The 21764-nt window shown below is 41.3% G+C and overlaps 1 protein-coding gene across 1 annotated transcript in view; it reads left to right on the forward strand.

Annotated features, from left to right (window-relative positions):
- Positions 1-21764, forward strand: part of exoc2 (exocyst complex component 2) — a 56786-nt gene that overhangs the window by 14353 nt on the left and 20669 nt on the right. The window contains exons 4-10 of the mRNA XM_042416775.1: positions 417-543; positions 3818-3931; positions 5144-5268; positions 11795-11875; positions 13433-13578; positions 16808-16889; positions 16996-17098. Coding sequence (XP_042272709.1) covers positions 417-543; positions 3818-3931; positions 5144-5268; positions 11795-11875; positions 13433-13578; positions 16808-16889; positions 16996-17098 — 778 coding nt within the window. The remainder of the gene's footprint in view (positions 1-416; positions 544-3817; positions 3932-5143; positions 5269-11794; positions 11876-13432; positions 13579-16807; positions 16890-16995; positions 17099-21764) is intronic.

A 21764-nucleotide genomic window follows, 5' to 3' on the forward strand; every position in this document is an offset into this window, starting at 1 on the left:
GAAGTTTGAAGCGTCTCCAAGGAAACCTCCGTCGTCTCGTGTCTGACTTGCAGTGTTTCTGTATTTGCGTCTTGTTTCGTCTCCAGTCTGTTGTGTGTGTGTGAAATTCTCTCCTTGTGTTACTACAGCTCAGCACAGTCACACACACACTGTCTGGAGGAAACAAAGAGAATGATTTTTATATGAAAAACCCCCCTTTACTCATACCACTGAAGCTTGATATTAGTTAAGTTTCGGAACACATTTTTGCACAGAAGGAGGAGTTCTAGCTAAGTAAAGTAAAATATATGTTGCTGCGTGAACGTAGGTTTAAATATATGGTTGAGAGAGTGTACATCTCTGTGTGTGAGCGCACATCTGGAATGTGTTTTTGAGCTCAGTGACGTGTGACACGCCTGTCCTGCCCTGCCCCGCAGGTATCCTGGACCAGTCTGCCGTGTGGGTGGATGAGATGAACTACTACGACATGAGGACCGACCGCAACAAAGGCATCTCCCCCCTCTCTCTGCGACCCAGCAATCCATTAGGCATCGACATAGACAAGTACGTACGGACCAAGAACATACAAACACACACACACACACAAATCGCTCAGCGCAGTCACACAGCCATAAACACTCACGTTCTAGTCATTGAGTCATGGTTTACATCCCTAAACAGAAACAAACTCTCCCCATATGCAGGCGTTTGAAATATTATGCCAACACAGCAATGGCTGAACAGCCTCTAACCGCCACGTACAGGGAGTGGAAACAGAATAATTGTGTATAAAGCAGAGAAGACAACGATTGAGAGGGATTTGGAAAGAACTAAGGCAGTGGACCCACACACACACACGTACATGTACCGCCTGAGAGCAGGCAGCGTGGTGCTGCCTCCCACGTGCCTGGCAGGGAGTAGAGAAGTTGTAATGTATAGTTTGTGTTGTCAGGTTCTGGCATTTCTAGCTCAGTGTTTGTTTGGTTTAGAGGGGCCGGGGGCAAGTGACCGCTCGTGGCCAGAGACAAGACCCCCATAAACAAGCTGTGCCCTTCACTCGCCTTCCTAGGGTTGCATGAACCATCCGCTTCTATCTCAACACAACGTCTGTGCACCATCACAGTCAGTCTGTGTGGATCTCTTACAGCCAGAGAGTTTTATAATAAAATACTTCTTAAAGCGTTCAATGGAAAAAGCTTTTTTGTTAGTAAAAGAGCATCACCACTCTTGTGCGCATCTTTGCACGGTGATGTCACTGGATGGTTATTCAACTGTAGACGTCCGCGCCAGCTGTTTGTAACATCATACTTGGCCTAGATATAACATAAGTGTTTAATAAGTAGAAATTTACAAATCACTGGATGAAAACATGTTGCACCACACAAACTAATTTCTATGTAGTGCTTAGTTGTTACAAAATGTTCCCACATTTTAACATCAAGGTGCAACTGTTGCACAGCTGACTCTATCAGCTGACTACACTAGCTTGCATACAGTGTATGCTTAGGGCTAATATGAACAACATATTTGATCTAACATTTGGATTGAAATACTATCTAATAATGGTGGAAATTGGAGCATTTACTCATCAAACAATGAAAATGAGGGATTTCTATTAATAACCTCAGTCAACCAATAGTGTCAGAGAGTTGATTCAATACATACAGAATGCTAAAGGAACTAGCAAAAATTACATGTGCCATTAAAGTATATATCACAAGATAATAGGGCATTAATGACGTTAGGCTAAATGACACAGTAAAGCCTGTTATATACAGTGTATTTCTCCATGTATATGTTGAAAATAAATCAAAGTAATATAGCATATTGAAGAGGATTTTCAAGTACGTTTAACATAGTCCTCCTGTATCTTCGGTTTTTCCACGATTGCCATGTGACTGGATGACAGATGTTTCCTTATAATCCAGTTACACACAACTAAGGATTTTGCTTTTTAATACATTCCTTAAGTTGTAATGGTACTAGCCACTTACTGGAATCTCTAGATTGAAATTAGCCAGAAGTTACTTAGAACTTAGATAAGCACTTCACACATAAACAGACTGAAGGATTTCTGAACAGTTGGTGCAAACAAACCCGGGACTGCGGATGAAGCTTCGGTATGGTCAGAGACTCAGGTCCGGGGGTCACACTCAATGCGTGTACTTATTGTTCAACATACTTTTGTGTGAATAAACAGCTGTGTGTGTGTGTGTGTGTGTGTGTGTGTGTGTGTGTGTGTGTGTGTGTCTTTTTTTTTTTTTTTTTTTGGATGCACTGAGCTGTAATTATCACGTCACTTCCTTAGAGCCTCCCTGCAAGTTGGAGACATGTAACCATGGTAACCTGTGCCAAACATAAAGTCTGAACTAATTTTTTTTTTTTTTTTAAATTACGCCCAGCTTGAAGCGTCATTGATGTTACACCAGAGCTGTCTGTTATGTTATTGTTGTCATCGTCACTACCATATTGCATTGTGGGATATTTATGTCGGCATAGTATCCAGTGCTTGCATACTGTAATATTTCCCTGTAAATAGTATGTACTTCACATACTATTGGTTTCGGACATACTAAAAAAATCTCACATACTGTTTTAGTTAATAAATATCATGTTAGTGTGGAGTTACGGACGCAGTCATGATGTCATTTCTGTCAAGGGTGTGATGCTCAGATAATAATATAGTACAATATCTAATGTTTACTGAATGCTTAAATAGTGAAAAGCAACCAACGTGTGTCTTTGCAAAGTACATATGTAAGAGCCTCGATAGAGTGTCAGTTATGGAGGCGAGTGAATAATATTAGAAAGTAAACGATGAGAGGTGAGAGCACTCTCCTGCTTCCTAAGACAGTATCTGAAGGTACCGAAAAGCACTCCAGCGGTCATAAAATGTAAGATAAGCAGCGGTTGCAAAACACTGTATGGGAATATCTTCTGTGTTCATCTGAATTTGGATGAAGAAGAAATAACAAGGAGCACAAAGGGAATGAGACTAGTTTAAATTTACATTACATTAATTTAATTAACATTTAAACACCAAACACTGGAAGGGTTTAAAAGTAGACTAATAAAGGATTAACCCTGATCTTTGACACTTTATACTTTTAACCATATATCCTATATACCATATGGACATAATATTACATGTCCATAATATAATATGTGCACTGTATGTGCCTTGATAAAGAGGAAACTTAAACTCTTGTGATATAGTCTTACTTACAATTATACAGAAATAATATTATGTCATTATTATAAGTCCATATGCATTAATGAGAATCTCTTCGTTAATAATGAAGTGCTTCTTGTTTTCTGTGTATGTGTTTGTATGTGCATATATGTCAACAAGTGTGTCCCCCGTATGTGGATTTGCTGTTTCACAGACCTCGACGCTATACAGTCTGTGTGTTGGTCTCTCTACATATGTATGTGTGTGTAACTGCAGAGTGGGTGGTGGTGGTGGTGGTGGGGATTTGGTTTGTGTAGGCCACGGGTCATTAGTAGAGATCAAGCCTCCTTAATGAGCACTGGGTCCTCCAGGGGCACCCAGGCGTCACACACTGCACTTCCCACGCCAAGCTCTCCTAGTCTGGGTACTTCTTGGCCCCACACTGCCCCCTGCTGGACGACGAGACGCTAACATCAGTTTGACAGTTTGTCATTAATAAATGTATATATTTGATGTTTTTCTTTGTATTCATGGTGCCACAGTCTGTTTTGCATGGTGTGATCCTTTGTGTTGTCTTTTTGTGTGTTAACATCTGTATAAAAATAAGCATTTATTGTCTTTTAATGCTGCATGTTCATCTTTGTTTATTTCTGCTCTCCCTCCCAGAGGCAAAATCCCACAGAAAGACTTGGAGCTGACGTTTCCAGGGATGAGCGGAGACTTCACCAGTGAGAACTTCTCAGCCACCTGGTACCTCATAGACAACCACGCAGGCAGCAGGTAAATCTTTCATTCATGACTTAATCTTAAACTATCATCCTACATAACTACTAAAAAGAAGAGGAAACAAAACAAAACAAAAACAATCTATCTCTTTGACCCAAGCTCTCCAGAAAGTAATGCTACAGTAGTTTTAATTAATTGGAGACCTACCAGAAATTGCTTTATATTCTATTATTGTCTCCATCTGAAGTAACTAGAAGACAAACAAGTAAAGCAGGCGTACAGGGTGATGCTGAAGCAAAAACGGAGATTTGGGATTAATTTGCAGGTCTCTTCCACCAACTAACACTATTGGGGCAATTCCTGGTCTTTGTTGCCAGCAACTCCTACTAGTTCGTTCATTTCCAGTATTATATGGCTTGCACTTTCCCAGTTATATCTCCTGCTGGCAGGTGAGATCAGTGGCACCTTCTATACTCTCACCCAGCCAACAGAGGATTATAGTCCAGTAGAACTGTAATGATTAGCAAGGATGGGCAAGGAAAATAATCAATAGATTAATGTATAAAGAAAATAATTGTTAGTTGCAACTTTGGGAAATAATCTTGACTAAAAACAAAAAGAAAACGGATGAGAAAGCACTGAATAAAAGAAAAGAATGCTCAGTTTTGAGGTTGTATTTCCTCTTCATGGTCACTTGGTCCTCCAGAGAACGTTGAGGTATGTAGATGAAGAAGTCTGCTGACCCAAAAGCCCTGAGCCCAGTTGACTGTCATGTCAGGGCAGATGAGAGTTATTTTGGACTCTCCTGGCTTCCTCTCCCCCCTGCTTAGCCTTCCAGTAACCCAGACCCTGGGATCCAGCATGACCAGGGGCCTCTGTTTGGACCTCACTGGGTGACTGTTTCTTCCTGCGGAGGAAACCTCAGTCAGGACACTGACACACAGACACACGTACTCACACTGGGCCACACATGTGTGCGGGATTATGTTTCTGTACATAGACGTACATGCTTGTGTGTGTCACGTATGAGCTGTGTAGTTAAACTGTAGTTATTTCTATTAACAACAAAATAACTGGAGATTAATGTAAAAAAAAGCCAAACATTTTAAATATTAGGATTTACTGTGTTTCTCTGTTTTTGTTTTATGGTAAATTGGAGTGTTTGGAGCTATTTGAGGACATCATCTTAGACCTAAATTTTAATGGCTAAAGCAGCCGTTAGTTACAGGCTTAATGTTATTGCAATGTTATTGTGTTGTTTCTTAGTTTTGAGCAGTTGAAGATGGCGGCCAGTATTCTGAAGAAGCAGGCCACTAAGAAGAATGAGGGGAGTCTGGCCTATGTGAAAGGAGGCCTCAGTACGTTCTTTGAGGCCCAGGATGCTCTGGCAGGTGAGAAGGATTAACACGTTTCTGTGTACTGTGGAAACGCACCAAATGGGCTACGATTAATATACACACTTCTAAACCATCACTCTTCGTCTCTCTGCTCAGTAAAGAGGTCTTGATTTTTGGAAAGTGTGTGAGAGCGTGTGTATGTGTGTGTGTGTGTGTCTTGGGATTTTTTTTTTCCCTCCTCCGCATGCGGTTTAGCAGCGGTTGATTAAAGAAGCTCATTTTGGGCGCTATGTGAAAACGCTCCACTTTGTACTACAGTTACACCAGCCAACCACAACACCGCTAATTCACCTTCATCAAAATGAGATCAGCTCTCACCTGTCACACACAGTCTCACTTGAGTCTCCCTAGAGTCTGGAAGTGGGTTGACACAACACACACACACACACACACACACACTGACACACACACACACACACAGACACACACACACTCACTGACCTTCACATGCCAATAAGATTTCAAGGTAGCCGAGACTGACTGCTGTCGCTCTGCCAGGTACTTCAAATCAATTGTTCGCTTCATCATTCATACTTTTGTCTGTTTACTCTCTGCTCCCGCCATAGCCACTCAGTTACTTCCCCTTACTATTTATACGTACACTTTTCTGCCTCCATCATTATTATTATTGCTTTCCGTATGTTTGTGCCCCGTTTGGGAGAGAGGCAATGTTTTCATTGTTAGTGGCTGAATCTAAATAAACGGAGCAGCCCAACACAATGCAGGCCAGAGTATTAGGACTGATAGTGCTGATAACAGACCCAATATGACCAATGGGAACAATGCAGAGTCATTCTCACGTTCAGACTGAGCGTGCCTACTGTGTGCCCACTGCCCCAATGGGAAATGTACAGTCTCCACTGATGGGAGGAAGCAGTGCACCATAGATAGACTCAAGTGACCTGTGACCCAAGAGGGAATACTGATGCTTTACGACTTGTGTGGCAGGGTAGGGATTTATTAAATTTGCCTGTATAGAAGGGAATAAGAGAACGCAGTAGTGTTTAGTAAATGCCGATTACTTCAACAGTGATACAACATAAGTAGCCTATATCGTGCATGTTGAGTAGTAGCCGCTATCCTGACTTCTCTAGCTGTACTATACACAATAGGGATGTGCAGAGGGCTCAGTATTTGTATTTGTATCTGTATTTGTTGAGGCAGTAAAATTATCTGTATCTGTATTTGTATTCGAATAAAAGTAGAAAGAGGCTTAAAAATCCTGTTTTTGTTTTTATGACACTTTAGAAAATTAAAGTGTTACAATAAGTGTTCATGAATAACTACCTTACGAAGGAGGTCCTGAACCGGAGTCTCCCAGATCATAGACGACTGCGCTGATTTCTGAGCTAAAACTTTACTCATCGCCTCATGCATTTTCATTTATTGCCTATTTTTTACACTCCCAAAAAATAAAATATTTGTATGAAACGTATCGTATAAAACCCACTATTTGTGCTTTGCCGAATAATGTATTTGTATTCAGGTGCACCCCTAATACACAGTCTGTCGTCTCAACTAGTTTTGGCTATATGACAATACCACCTAGTAGTAGTTGTAGTAGTAACACAACACAGTTGATGCAGATGTTTGGTGATTTTAAAAACTTTTATTTTACACCTCGAGTTCACTGGCACAAGATAAATGTGCCAAACTCATCAGTTAGTCCTCATCCTTGAAGCTGTATATTTTAGTAAATATCTTAAGTAAAACATTAAATACTTCAATTAAAGCTGCGCTTATCAATATCTTTATATCAACAATGGATCAAATGACTATGTGTAATATAAAAGTGGCCCACTACACGCTACCTGGCCAACAACAGAGCAACTAGCTGGTTTCCCTCAGCAGTTGGTGGAGACCAAACGAAAAGGAAAGAGTGAATATTGGTTTTACATTATCAGCAGATGATGAAATGACGTGCCGGATGTGTAAATAGCAATTTTTAGCAGTACGTTCACCATGTCAACTTTATAAGGCAATGATATTCAGTGTTGTCTTTTCAATTTGTTCCACTGCTTCCAAGTAAAGCATAGATCCCACATTTTTGTAGCTTCTCCAAGTTTGTTTTCAAGTGTGTCTTCATGCACAAGCTCTTTGGCAGAGGTCGCAATAATTGTCCCTTGCTGTTAGCATTTTCCAGACCATCTTCTCGGGCTTGTCATCTTCTACACTTTCCACTCGTTTTCACTTGTAAGGAAAGCATTTCCTCTGTGCCAGTAAAGCACGTCACTCACGTAATCTACCAATCAGTACTCCTGTTGGTTAAACTGGGCTTCCTAACACATTTAGAGCTAATTAACTCTAGCAGACAGAATACAGACATGAAAAACTTGCTTGCGTATTAACATCAAAGCTACAAGCGACTCGAAATAGAACAATTTTAAGGCTACAGACTCACTATGTAACACAAGAACAGGTACTCGCTTTATCCAAAGAGTTGTGAATACGTCAGTGTCTGCTCCTCACGTATAGTTCAACCCCCACTTTTCAAATGTAATTTCCACCAAAATATAAAAAAAAAACATCTCATATTTAGTGCAGTTCCTCACCAACATGACTGAAAAGTTTATTCTTAAACTTCTTGACTTCTGCCTTCTCACCATGACTCATTACAGCACTACAACATCCTTTCTTGGCCAAGATTTGGCTCTCAATCATAAAAAAAAAAAATGAAGTGGTGTCCCAGAATGGATAGCTCAAGTGGAGATATTCTGTACACTAGGTATGGTCAGCCAAACCGACATACCAGCCGGCACGCTGCTAGCGAAGCCAGCCAGCTCAAGACAGCTCTGCAATAGCTCACTGCCAGGCCTAGTTAGCACAGCTGTCTGAGAAACTGTGAATCCTTTCTTTGTCTCCTCAGCAGCGTTTGGCAAGTGGCAGTTGTTCTGAGTCATTCCAAATGAACCTCACCTGAGATGTAGCTGTGAAAAATTTAAAAGAAATTGGCTGTGAAAAAAAAAAAAAGAAGAAATTAACAGGGTACTTGTGTGCTCCCCTTGTTCTGAATGTGCCATGTCAGAAGTAGCTGCAGTGCTTCCAGCCCTCTCAATCACCATTAAGACATTTTTGTCTCCTCTCCTGTTTATTTTCAGTTCTGCTTGCATGTGAGATTTTTATTGATGACTTTAATAGAAGTCTGGAGTTATTTTTTAATGCAAGCACACTGCTGCCGGCTAGGTGGAAACAAGGAAGAGAAGCCAAATCTGGGAAAAGAAATGAGGCGGATAGAAAATATTTAGAGAAAACAGCAGAACTCTGGGGTTTCTCTCTCTCCCTTTCTTTTTTCTTGTCCCTACTAATTGCCCCTTAATTGCTCTCCAGTATAGCTAAGCATCTCCAACAGAAATAGCACAACAAAATCCCATGTCTCTTTTTAATGAACTCTGAACTCTGTGCTTAAGCACAAAGTTTAAACTTCTGCATCTGCGAACCACAAATCTTGTTAATTGCAGAGCTGTTTGGGTTAGTTCGTCGGCTTTAAGCACACGAAGAAACAAAACTGGGATCTCCAGCTAGCTTTTCGATCTATGGATCTAGTCTTAAATCTTCTCAAGTGTAGATCAGAAACTTAAGACTCAAGACAGGAAATCATATTAAAAGAAGGTGAAGTTCAAACGCTCAAGAACACATCTAAGTATAAAACAGCTTTTAAAGAGCAACTTGGCTGATATCCAGAGGTGCAACTTCTTCTTCACCTTGTCACAGCGATGTAGACGTCTGCCCCATGTGTGTCATCGCTGTTGGGTGATGTCACAGTGCAACAGAGCACAGCCAATCAAATCTGTGATCAGTGATGCTGCATCATTGAGAGACAAACAGAAATTTAAGAGAAAAGAGTAAAGGATGTAATTAAAAATAGGTTATTAACATCAGTTAACAGTGTTTATAAAGGTGTATAGACAGCACGAAAGATAAATATGTCACAGCTGTGTTAAAATCTCAGCTCCGGTCTGATAATACCATACGGGCCTGTTGCAAAATCACAATGCAGACTCTTTTTGTTTGTGGTTTCGTAATGGTGGAATGAGCTCCCCAGCTCCACACGGTCTGCTGTCTCTCTTGCTGCAACACCTTAAAACTCAGCTCTTCTGTGAACACCTTAACATAAAAAACCCTTCTGTCTAGGGCTCTTTATCATTGCACTTGTACCCGATCAGCTACTTGAGCCACTGTCCTATTACTCTTGTCTTGCTCCTGTCTTGCCAAAATGACAAAATGTAAATGTAAAATCTGGACATCATGTATTTTTTGTTTGGTTTGCCCCAATAGGAATTGAACCCCTAACTTAGAGAGAGTGACTGGCTTACTAGTTATTAAAAGGGTAGAAAGGCAAAGGGATGTTGAGGGGCTAAATGTGCTGAACACTACTTTAAAAAGGGCGAAGAAGAAATTATTATTAAATCAGATACTTCAGATACCTTAATCTTGGATTTCTGAATTTAAGGGCTTATATCAAGTCTTAACTAGTTTCGAGGTCAGATAGTGTTTTGTAGTTGCCTGATTTTTATGCCAGTTACAAGAAATCTTATCTCAACATTTCTGCTTACAGCATTGGTAGAGTAGATGTTTTGTTCGATGCTGACAGTTTCCACGGTATTTTGCTAGTTTGCAGAAGGGGATTTTTTACAGTGAGGAAACCAGTGGTTCTGTAAACTCTCCATGTGAACCACCACAGACTGGTGAAAGAGTTGGGAGGTTTTGGGCTTTGGGACTGTTTGGTCACGGAACGTAATGACATTGAGCCGTACTTCTGAGACAGAGCAGCTCTGGCTGGTTGACTGACTGACAGTCTGTCAGGCAGTACAGCGTTGTTGCTCCTAAAAATGTTGAAATTTGAGGTTTTTCATTGTTGTGTGAAAAGGAAGTCTCCCAGTGATGCAGGAAACGGAACGGCTACCGTGTTCCAAAAATGCCAGATTCCCAGGGCCTATTCCCTGAGCCCCCAGCCCCGGCAGGAGTCAAAACATCTCCAGCTTTAGAAACCAGGGACACTGTATTTTTATTCTTATTCATTTTTTTTCCTCAATGGTTCCAGGAAGTGAAGCGGGAGCTGCAGCTCTTCCTCAGGTCCTGGCTGCGTGTGTTATCCGGACCCTGACCTGATGTTTAGGTTAGCTGTGACGTCATAAGCCCTCCAGTGTGTGACAGACGCAGAGGACACACAGCTGGCAACAGGGCAAAGGGGTGGGGGGGGGGAGCGTGGAGACGTGAAGCAGACCTGCAGTGTGTGTTTGTGTGTGTGTGTGTGTCGTCCTGTGTGTTCAGCCCTATCAATCCTCTACTTCCCCATATACACTCCCACGTCTACGTGCTTTTGTCCTAACCTGCATATGGCCGCGTTTTCTTGCTGGTCGGCAAGCAGCGAGAGGTGCACGAAAGGGCCAGTGACGTCCGCGCTGATTAGGCCGTGGCATGTTTGAACAGCGTGTTTTAGGAATACCTCGGTCTCTGCCTCTAGGCTTCTGTCTGTCAGAATGGACCCACATATTTATTTACAGAACTCTCTCCCCCCTTCACTCTGCCTCCCGCTCCCTCTGCTCAGCCAGTATTTGTAGTGGAACAACTGTGGGTTGGAGAAAGGCAGGGATAGTGGAGAGCAGTGAAACGAGCGGATCGTTATCCGTATTCTTTCTCTTTACATATTTCTGTCTCTTAACCTCATTCTTGAGATGTCTGCTTCTTGCATATTCGAATCGCTCCGCAAGTATGTATGAGAAGGTCTCCTAAACCTTCTCCACCTCTCTTCCACTCTGTCAATAAACCCACACTGCAGCTCTCAGCACCCAGCTGCCCACTACTGCACACCATTTATTTATTCACTGGGGTAGCCACACCACTCGCTCTCCCTTATTTTTCTCCCTCTCTCTCTCTGTTTTCTCCCCTCGTTCCCTCTTTTCAAATTCCCTCTCCCGCGTTAAAGCTCTTCATGCTAAGTGATGGATACAAGCCATCAGAGAGTCCCCCCCCCCACTCTCTGCAGCAGTCATTTTTGGCATCCAGGCCTCCAGCTCTACTCTCCCAAATGTTATTTTTCAGACAGTAGAAACATTTAATATTCGCATCGCCTCCAGGTCAAAGGGCTCCAAATGTCCCAAGACCACAAAACTGTGCTGTTAATGGCTTTGGTTAGGTGAATTGATCCGGTACAGTCACCACAGGGACCAGGTCAGGTCTTCGGTTGCGTGGGAACAAGCACAAGGAGGGGGGGGGGGGGGGGGTTCAATAGCAGCATCTGTAGGCGGAGAACCAGCGAGGTTATCTCACATCTACCACTGGGGTAGGGCCTGTTTATTGTTTTACCTTCGGTTCCTGAAATTGAAAATGTTCCTGTTTCTGGGGATCAGCATGTTGGTTACTCTACAGTGTAGAGAACCTTCTCTTCAGATTCCTTATTACCTCAATATTCATGCTTAAACTTATGATTTTTTCTGTTAATTCCAGTGGACTTCACTGGATTTTGTTCATCATCAAAGGTCTTTACAATATGAATTAATACTGACTTTTGTGTTTCTAGCAATCCATCAGAGGCTGGAGTCAGATGGTACAGAGAGAGTGGAAGGATCGATGACCCAACGACTTGAAAACATCCTCAACAGTAAGCATCTTTTCATTTAGACTCCAACCCCCGAGAGAAATGATGGAAATCTCACTGTATCAATAAAGACATTGCAAATGGTGACTTACAGCATTTGCACTCCCCATATTAGTGCACCGGTTCAATTTTTGGGACATTTCCCCCCAAAACAGTATCATGTTAGCTGCAGATCCTGAGCTGGTTTGGGAAATCAGATTTGAATTTAGCAGCAATGCAACTTTTCAGCTATTGAGTAGCTTCCCAGTTAGCTTCAGATGCATGTAGCAGCATTCGTCGTTGATGATGTTGGAGAGAACATGATGATTATGTCAGTAAACAAAGTAACTAAAGCTACAATCACTGTCTTTACACCCTGTCATAGTCTTTAATTTACCTTAACATGGTATGAACAGGTACAAAATGTTCCTGTCTTTGTTGAAACTATAGCACAGAGATGTCAGAACAAATTATAAAGGGTATATCGTTTTTTCTTTTACTCATATGTGTCACTATTAGGTTGTAGCTACATTTTTGGTCATTACTTCTTATATAATGTACATATATCTTTGACATTGTTAATAGTGTTCAATATTATTGAAAAACAATGATAGGAAGAAATGATTCTTCCCATGCGCATTACTTTCTATTGTTATTTCTATATACTTAGTTTAATTTTAACTGTGGCGAATAAAACTCAAAGATTAAAAAGGGGTTAAAGTGATTATGAAAAGACAAAGTGTGCTGCTATGTGCTGACTGCATTTAACATCCACTCATTAACACACATGCTGAGACACTGTCCATATATACCAAACACATGTACAATGTGTATGTTCAGTCACCTTTGTAGGTCTTCCACCCCATCAGCGAGCAGATCCCTCAGCAGATCCTGTGTTCCCACCCTCTCATCTCATACATGATAATGTGACTGCTTTAATGGAGGGTCAATAAGTAGGTCTTTTTCCCGGAGTCTAGAGTAAATAAACCTCCCAGCCGGACGTACCTTTCATCCCCACAGCTCGCGACTTGTGGGCCCACAGCCCGATGGGCCCAGGCCACCGTCCCCCCCCCCCTCAAAAAAAACCCCCAATGCGTCAAACACACAATCAGCCAATCATGAAATGGTCTTGTGGAATGTCAGCTCCATGATAAGTGAGATTGGCGAGTGAAAAATGTGAAATATTCTTCTGCTTGCTCTCGTGCTGTTTTTCTGTCAGGGATTTTGTTTGGGGGGGGGGGGGGGGGGGGTTTGTTTTCGTTAGTCGAACTTGACTTTGTTGGGTTTTTTTTCTTTTTCGACGGCACATCCGAGGCCACCCACGAAGCCAGCGAGCTGTGCAAAAAGGTTCCACCGAGCCGTCTGACTGAGAGATACTTGTCACTTTCTCCTTAGCGGCTCTCTACTCCTTTTTCTCCGTGTCAGATAGTTTACAGAGCAGGAAGAAAACCAGAGACCGACAGTAAGAGGGAAATGTGGGATCAACATTTATTTTTATAGTATCCCGGTCTCTCATTTTCTCCTGCCTCTTTCACTCTAACTCACTCGTTCTCTCTCTCTCTCTCTCTGTCTTTCTCGTAGGAGCGAGTGATACTGCAGATACTCTTTTCCAGGAGGTCTTGGGGCGGAAAGACAAAGCCGACTCCACACGCAATGCGCTCAACGTCCTGCAACGTTTCAAGTTTCTCTTCAACCTGCCACTCAACATTGAACGCAATATTCAGAAGGTATTAATCACGGCATGAGGGTATAAACGCAGAGTACAAAACAACAGAAACTCATATAATATAAAATATCAACTACCCCACAGATTACAGAGCAAACGTAGCTACCCTTTGCAGTTTCAGACCAGCTCCCCTCCTGCTTGTTATACTGTTATGAGTCCTGATATGTTTGTGGTGAGATATTGGATCTTTCATCAAGAGGAAAACTTTCATGCCTTTGAGTGATGGAAGAGGTGAAAATCTGTTTTCCTGAACATGCAGTGTTTATGGTTATTTTAGAGGCTGTTATTTTTCATCCTGGTGTTCATGAAACTAAGTTCATTTAGCTGTTATAGCAGGACATTGTCATTTAAAAACATGGGAACTGTGAAGTACGGTGCACTGTGTCCTTGTGACTGAATATTCCTCAGTTATTATAAAACCCAGCAGAGCAATCATCAAACCTAATGGCTCCCATGATAAGCTTAGAATCAGACAAAAGATCCACACAGTGTACTGATAGCTCCCAGCTATTAGCTGTTAATTTAGCAACGTTTCAATCTAACAGAAATCTTTGTCAGTTATTGTCAAACCACCATCACAAAGCAGAACAAGCGATATATAGACAAACACACATTCATCACTCAAGTGATTGTGATCTGCATGATTGAAAGTCAAACTGTTCTCAAGCTGAACCAATCAGAGCAGAGCTGGATAACACTGTCTGATACTCCTACATGGGAGATAGAAAAGGGCAAAAACAACAAGAAACATCAAGATCAATATTGTACAGGCACATGTTTATATTATAAATCAAATAAATCATCCAAGATTGCCTGTATTAGAATAAGAATTAACCAAATTTAGCTTTTTTTCATGTACAAAGATTCTTTTTATTTGCAGTTGAAAGGCACAGCTATGAGTAGCACCATCGCCCCAAATTACGCCTTATATGATACTTTGAACAGGAGTGTGTGTTGAATATAGGTCTTTAGCAGAATTACATTGATGATATCTTCCTCTTATAAAAGAGTCATTGGATTCACACGTTTTCTAAATGCAAGCTGTCATCATCTTAAATTTAAGGTTAATTATGATTACTCACAAAAGACTTACTCAAAGAACAAGATAACTTGGCAAGAGATCTTTATAGGAAACCGACAGATAAGAACACAACATTACATGGCAAGAGTTTCCATCCCACCTCTCTCAAAAAAAAAAAAGTCCTCCAATTAGTCAATTTAATAGAATCCGCCGCATTTGCAGCTCAGATGAGTCTTACAGTAAACACAGTGGTGACATGGTGGAAAGATTTAGGGATAGGCAGCATGAGGAAGGCTGCATCCAAAATGCTATAGAGAGATATAAGAATGTCAGCCAAAGTCAATGTCTCAACAAGAGAAGGAGTGTTTCAGATAATGGAAGCTCAATACTCTCCTTTTGAGAAAAGGATTTCTAGAGATTGTCTAGCAACATTCTTAGATCTTGAAATCTGATCCTAATCTTAATTCAGTCTTTAGAGATCCCCCCACACATTGTTTACAGACTCCCTCCAAACATTTATGATCTCATAGTCAGAACCGACCTTCCACCAGAACAACCTACGCACTTCTTATCGGCCATTCTAGAGGGTAATTACAATTGTGCACAGTACGCACAATGTAATTTCACTTTCAAATGTCACTTGTTTACTCATCTGTATTCCGGTAAAAAAAAATTAAATATCAGGGGTATTATTACTTGACACACAAAAAATGTCATCTGCATGATCAAATGTCCCTGTGGCTTGGCTTACATAGAAAAAAACAACACTGCTGTCACGAAACACGTATTTCAGAGCATACAGTGTAATAGCATACAGACAAATGATCAAAAGAACCCTGCGGCTGCATTTCAACTCATTCAAACAAAACCCGCCAGCACTGACATACAGTGAGACTGAAGACATGAAAACCCCCAGAAGAGGAGGGCACATCAACAGTAACCTTTTGAAAAATGAGGCGTTCTATATTTTTACCCTTAGTACCCTAACACCTAAGGGCTTAAATTTAGATTTTGACCTTTTTGTAAGTATTGTCTCTCCCAAAATTTTATATCTGTTGATGCAACCTACCTTGTCATTCTTTTCCTTTTTCTTTGTGTTGCCTTTCCTGTTGTAGGTATCAATATAAATTCTGGGCAATTGTTAGGCTGCACTGGCCTGTACTACTGTTTTCTTTTTTTCTACTTTTTCTACGTATTTTTCTATGTATTTAGTAGTTTTTGTGTTGTATTTAACATTTGCCCACATGTTGATGTTTCTAATACTCTTTGCCCTTTTCATAGAGGCGCACTCTATCCCCCATGTGGGAGTATCAGACAAACAGCTCTGCTCTGATTGGTCCAGCATGAAAGTAGATTGACTCTCAATCATGCAGATCACAAACAATGAGTAATATGTTTTTGTCTGTATATTGTTTGTTCTGCTTTGCGATGGTGATTTGACAGTGTCTGACGAAGATCTCTGTCAGATCAAAACTTAAAAGTGCTGGGAGCTATCGGTACAGTTTTCTGATTCTTGCCTTTAGCTTGATTTTTGATCTGTAGAAGGTTTTTGGATGTACGTACCCTACATACACCCTGTCTGTTGCATGAAAAGCTTCCTGTGCCAAGTCCAGCACCATGTGCAACCTCATGTCACCTCACTTCCCTTTACTTTGCTTAATTTAATTTTTTCAAGGGAAGCTAGCCTTACAGCAGCCATTTAAAGTCCAATAGATGACATGCAGTACATAAATACATAACATAACCCCATGATAGAGCAACCCTCAAAAACAAATAGACCAAGGAACTATCTTCAACTAGTTTTACAAATATAGAAATGTAGTAGCATGACTAACAAAGGAATTTTATATTTGTTGTTTGATACACATGCCTTTGGTTCTACTAATTGCAATAATAATAGTTCTGCAAAACTCCTGTTTTGTTAAAACTGTAGCACAAAAGTGTCAGAGGAAGTTTGTGGTCATTTTTCAAGGTGTACATTTTTTGTCTTCTGTTCGTATTTGTCTCTGTTGAGCTGTGAGTTTCAACATCATTTTTGCTCCCTTTCTATTACTCTGTCCTCAGTACGTACTGTTTATTTGTTTTAAGGTACAGCTTGTGTAGCTGCCATCCAGAGGGTGGAGCTAGAGAGGCTTAAATACACAGTGTCTGTCATGATTGATAAAACTGTTTAGGCTATATTATTAACTGAACTGACTTTTCTTTCCAGGGAGATTATGATGTGGTGATCAATGACTATGAGAAAGCCAAATCTCTTTTTGGCAATACTGAGGTCCCGGTTTTCAAAAAAGGTAAACTTAATAAAAGAGTGAAATTAAGTGAAATATCACTTTATTTCAAGTTCACAGCTTTGTAAAAACTGATTACTGATTAACAGTGTCTCCCTGCTTCGTGTAGTGTATGCTGAGGTTGAGACGAGGATCAGGGCTCTGAGGAGTCTTTTACTGGAGAAACTGCTGCAGACCCCATCAACACTGCATGACCAGAAGAGATACATCAGGTCAGTTTACTTTTTTTTATAATACTGCCTTGGCTTTTTCCATATTTCTCCCAGTCATCATGGTGTGGTCTTCATACATGACATACTGTTTGATTTGTTTTTCGGTGTTGTGTTCAAGACCTTCCTACGTGTTTTGCGTTTCTTTTTCCCCATGCAGCAGTTTTCACATATCTCAGTCTGTTACCGCTAAAAATGCAACCTAGGTGGTAGTGATGGCCTACACATGTCCAACTGATGTAGTTTCATAATCATCCACTTGACATCTGTTGCAAACTTGGAAAAACACAAACAACTTTAATTCCACACGTCACAAGCAGGTCAAAACCACTGAATTTTCTTTGCTGGATAATACGCAACTGAACATGACAGGAAACAGTATGAAAACAGTGTGACTCCACAGCTAGTCTAGCCTCCACTCGATTCCCCTGTTCAACAGCTTAACTGAAGTAAATTTGCAAGGGTGCGGTCTCTTAAAGTAACAGTATACAATTACCAAAAAATGAATCTCTCATCCAATGTTTCCAAAAGAGGTCTGCTATATACTGGACCTGCCTCCACCTTCAGCGTGCATAGAGGTTCTCTTTCTCGAAAAGTCCTGGAGGTAGAGATGGCTTACTCCTTAGTAGTAGGAGATGAGGTTGTTTGGGTCGCTGGAGGGTGTGATAATGGGCCGACTGTTAATGATGTCTTGGATGACAATTCTGAATTTGAAGTGGTCAGACTGGACACACTTTTGTACTCCCAATGCTCTCTCAAAGGACAGTGAATCTTGATCCAGGTCCAGGTCTTTTACTTCTTTCGCCTTTTCCTTCTTGGGTATAGCTTCCAGCTCCACTTGACTGTTGCTAATCCACTTTGTTAAACTGAAGCCCCCCTTTAGACAGATAGCTTTCAGATTGTGGCACAGCAACATGGCCTCCTCCTCGGAGCTGACTAACTTAAAGCAGTCATCAACATAGAAGTTGTGCAATACTGTGTCCACTACTGTAGCATCAAACAGGTCCCTGTTGTCTTTAGCACATCATCTGAGGGCATAGCTTGCACAGCTCAGTGACGAAGTTGCCAAATAGGTACACATAACCATCCTGTACTCCACCTGAGCTTTGTTGATGTCTCCGTCTGGCCACCATAGAAACTGGAGAAGGTCAGTGTCTTCAGGCGGGACCTTTACCTGGTGGAACATGGCTTCCACATCAGCCATATCCACAGGTTCTTGGTGGAATCTTGTGATGACTCCAATCAGGATAGTGGTTAGGTCCGGCCCCTGAAGAAGTTGCTCATTCTATGTGGCTCCCTAATAAGAAGCATCACAATCAAATACAACACATATCTTGAGTTTTTTGGGATGGTACACTCCATGGTGTGGTAAGCCAATACAGTAATGTCCCTCTACCAGTTTGGCAGACTGTGACACGCTGTCCATGAATTGGAGATCTTCTCTGGACATCTCCAGCTGCTCTTCTTGGCTATCTTCAGAGAAGACATATTTGAACTGTTGGTTCCACAGCCCATCCAGTTTGGCCACAGATACTCTATTTGACATAACGTATGCTACTCCATCTCTTGTTGCTTTGCAGTTGCCCCCCCCTCAATGGTCCATTCACTGTCCATCCAAGAATAGTTCTTATGGGACAAGGCCCATCATTTACACTCCTGATGACCTCTGGTACCATTGCCTTTGGCACATCAGTCCCAATCAGCAGACCTATTTCTACATTGATATGAGGGATTTGCGCTTGCTTCAGATGAGTCCATCTGTCCATGTCTTCTTGCCGTGGAATGTTTCTTTTATTAGCTTTTTTATTAGCTTTTATTTCTTTTAAAAGCTCTCTCTTTTGAGAGAGGATTTCATGCAGCCTTCTAGACTGTTCACCTCTAACATATTAACCTATTAACATAGCTGCTTGTTCTCCCATAGTAGTTAGGAGAATGTCAATTTTCTTTCCACATAAGTTGAGCTCATTCATAAACTCTTCAGTGCGAAAGGTGGCGGTACTGCTTGGATCCAAGAAAGCATATAAAGTACCCACTTTGTTGCCTTTCTTTGCCTTTACTTGGACTGGAACAATGGCAAAGATACTGTCTGTGTCACTGGCCCCAGTGTTAGAACATATTTTATTTGCTGTGTCCACAAAACCACTGATCACAGACTGCCTCTCACCATCCTCTGATGATTCTTCCTTAGGTGTAACTTCGTCTTTGCTCTTCATGTGCAACACAGTGGAAGTGTCAATGAGCAGACTTTGCATTTCTCCTCGCAGAACTTGATCATGTGTCCTTGTTTCAATCTGAAGCATAGTCCTTTCCCATGGAGAAAGTCTCTCTTCTCTTCGTGAGGGGATTTCCGCATTTTATTTAATTGCACCATGCTGTGTTCACCCTTACAAAAGAGACAGGGCTTGGTGAAAGTGCTGACAGAATTGGTAGGACCCTTCTTGCTTGGCTTTAGCTCTGTGCTTACACTTGTTTGTTTGTTCACTGGTGTTGTGGTTGTGGTGAAAATTATTTTAACCACTCTATCTCGCTGACATGAGGTTTACTGGAGATTTGGCTTGCCCTTCGTTGATGTCCTTTACACTGTATCTCCAAACAAAATGTGTAGCACAACCTTGCCTATGTATTGATACACTTGACAAGGTCTTTAAACCTTTGAGCTTGTTTCTCTTGAATATCGAAGGCAATGCTCCTCCACTTTTCCCTCAACTTGTCTGGAAGCTTATTAACAATGGTATCCAGCTCCTCCATATACTCCACATTTGTCATTGCATTGCCACAGCTGGTGTTGAAGAGGGCAAGTGCATTTAGGGCGTCACCGTTGTCTGCCTTGATTGTAGACCAACTTAAAGCCTTGTTTATGTACACTACAGAGATCATACATTCCTTTGCAAAATGCCCCTTCAAGAGTTTTTTTGCCACACATTAACCCTGGTCTGGATCTATATGTAGACGAGTCCGTATTAACTCTTGGGGCTGTCCACTGGTGTACTGCTCCATAAAGCAGAGACAATCCTTGCTGTTCTCTGTTTCACTCTCCACACCATGCTCGAACTCTCGATAAAGAGTCTATATTTCAAAGGGTGTCCTTTGAAGATGGGATGTTTTGAGGTGATAGAGTGAAAAGTCTTTGTTGCTTTACCAGGAATTCTGTAATATCATTTTGACGTGGCATTACAGTGAACACAGTCTCTGGACTTGCTGAGCCTGAGCAGAACTGCTATTTCTACATCACCTGTAGCTGAGTGATTCAGCTGAATAGTTTTACTGGTGAGTAGCATTGGATTATGTTCGTTACTTGTGTTCGCACGATGCTCAGTGGCCACTCTACGGCTGACCACAAATGAGAATGGCCTTTCATGACTATGACTTTCCTTTACCACAGCTGGCTGATTCTCATGTGACTCAGAGTATTTGTCATCACTTTGTGAAGGGTTTGATCACTCAAACTTCTGCAAAACCTTTAGTTTGGCATCCATAGCAGCTAAAGCAGTCCGAATCTCCAGCTCTTCCCTCTCAGCCTTAAGCTTAGCTTCTTGCTCCTCCAAAGCTTGTCTTTACTTCAGTGTTGCTGCCATAAGTACAGTCTTTTCCAATTCTGCTTTCAAGCATGCAGAAGAAGCAGAAGATGCTGAAGAATGACCAGAGCTTGCCTTTGACTTTTTGGACTTCCTAGATGCTGCTACTGATATGATATCTGAAGGGAGAACATTTTCATTGACTTCCCTTGCTTCCTCCATATGTCTATGGACATCTCGTATCCAAACTTGTTCAATGAAGCCACTGAATAAATTTGTCTTTGGTTAAAACCATTACTGCTGATCATTGTTCACATCTTCTTCTGACATAATCTGCTGAAATAGTCCTTTAAAAGATATATTCAGCTTACAAAACTCTCCAAAGAATTTGGTCTTGACCACCACCAAATTGCCATCATCATCCATCAAATGAAGCATTCTTTGAGAGTTGACCCAATTTAGTTTTCCTTGAACCTATTTTCTTTTGTAATGTATCTTCCATAGTTCTGGCTGTAGGTTTCATTTGCTGTTTTTCCATTGTGGTTGAATCTTTATCCTCCATGATTCCTTGATATTAAAGATTAGCCCTTTCCACTTGCTAGCAGCTGTTGGCTAAATACAGCAAAGTGCTCCAACGTCTCTCACAGTCACACACAAAGGATAGCTGTTCGTGAGTTGTTAGAAGGTCGTTTGATGCTAATTAGCATAACTATAAGCTGCTAATATGCCAGTTTCCAGTCCTTACATATTTCTTTATCCACCAGCAATTACAGAGAGTCTGTAATGCACTTCCGTGAGCTGCATGAGAGGGCTATTCATTATGGCGAATTCTTTAGTGGTATTCCAAATCCAGATGCTCTATTTGACTTTTCCAATCCAAAGGAATAGACCACAAGGAGCAGGTTTTCCTACTGCTAAAAATGCGACCTAGCCGGTAGTCACGACCTACACATGTCCAAGTGATGTAGTTTTACAATCATCCACTTGACATCAGTTGTAGAGTTGGAAAAACACAAACAACTTTTATTCCACACGTGTCACAAGAAGGTCAAATCCACTGAATTTTCCTTGCTGGATAAAACACAATTAAACATGACAGAACACAGTATGAAAACCGTGTGACTCCATAGCTAGTCTGGTCTCCACTCCACTCA

The sequence above is a fragment of the Thunnus maccoyii genome, chromosome 7 (assembly GCF_910596095.1).
Source record: "Thunnus maccoyii chromosome 7, fThuMac1.1, whole genome shotgun sequence".
NCBI lineage: Eukaryota > Metazoa > Chordata > Actinopteri > Scombriformes > Scombridae > Thunnus > Thunnus maccoyii.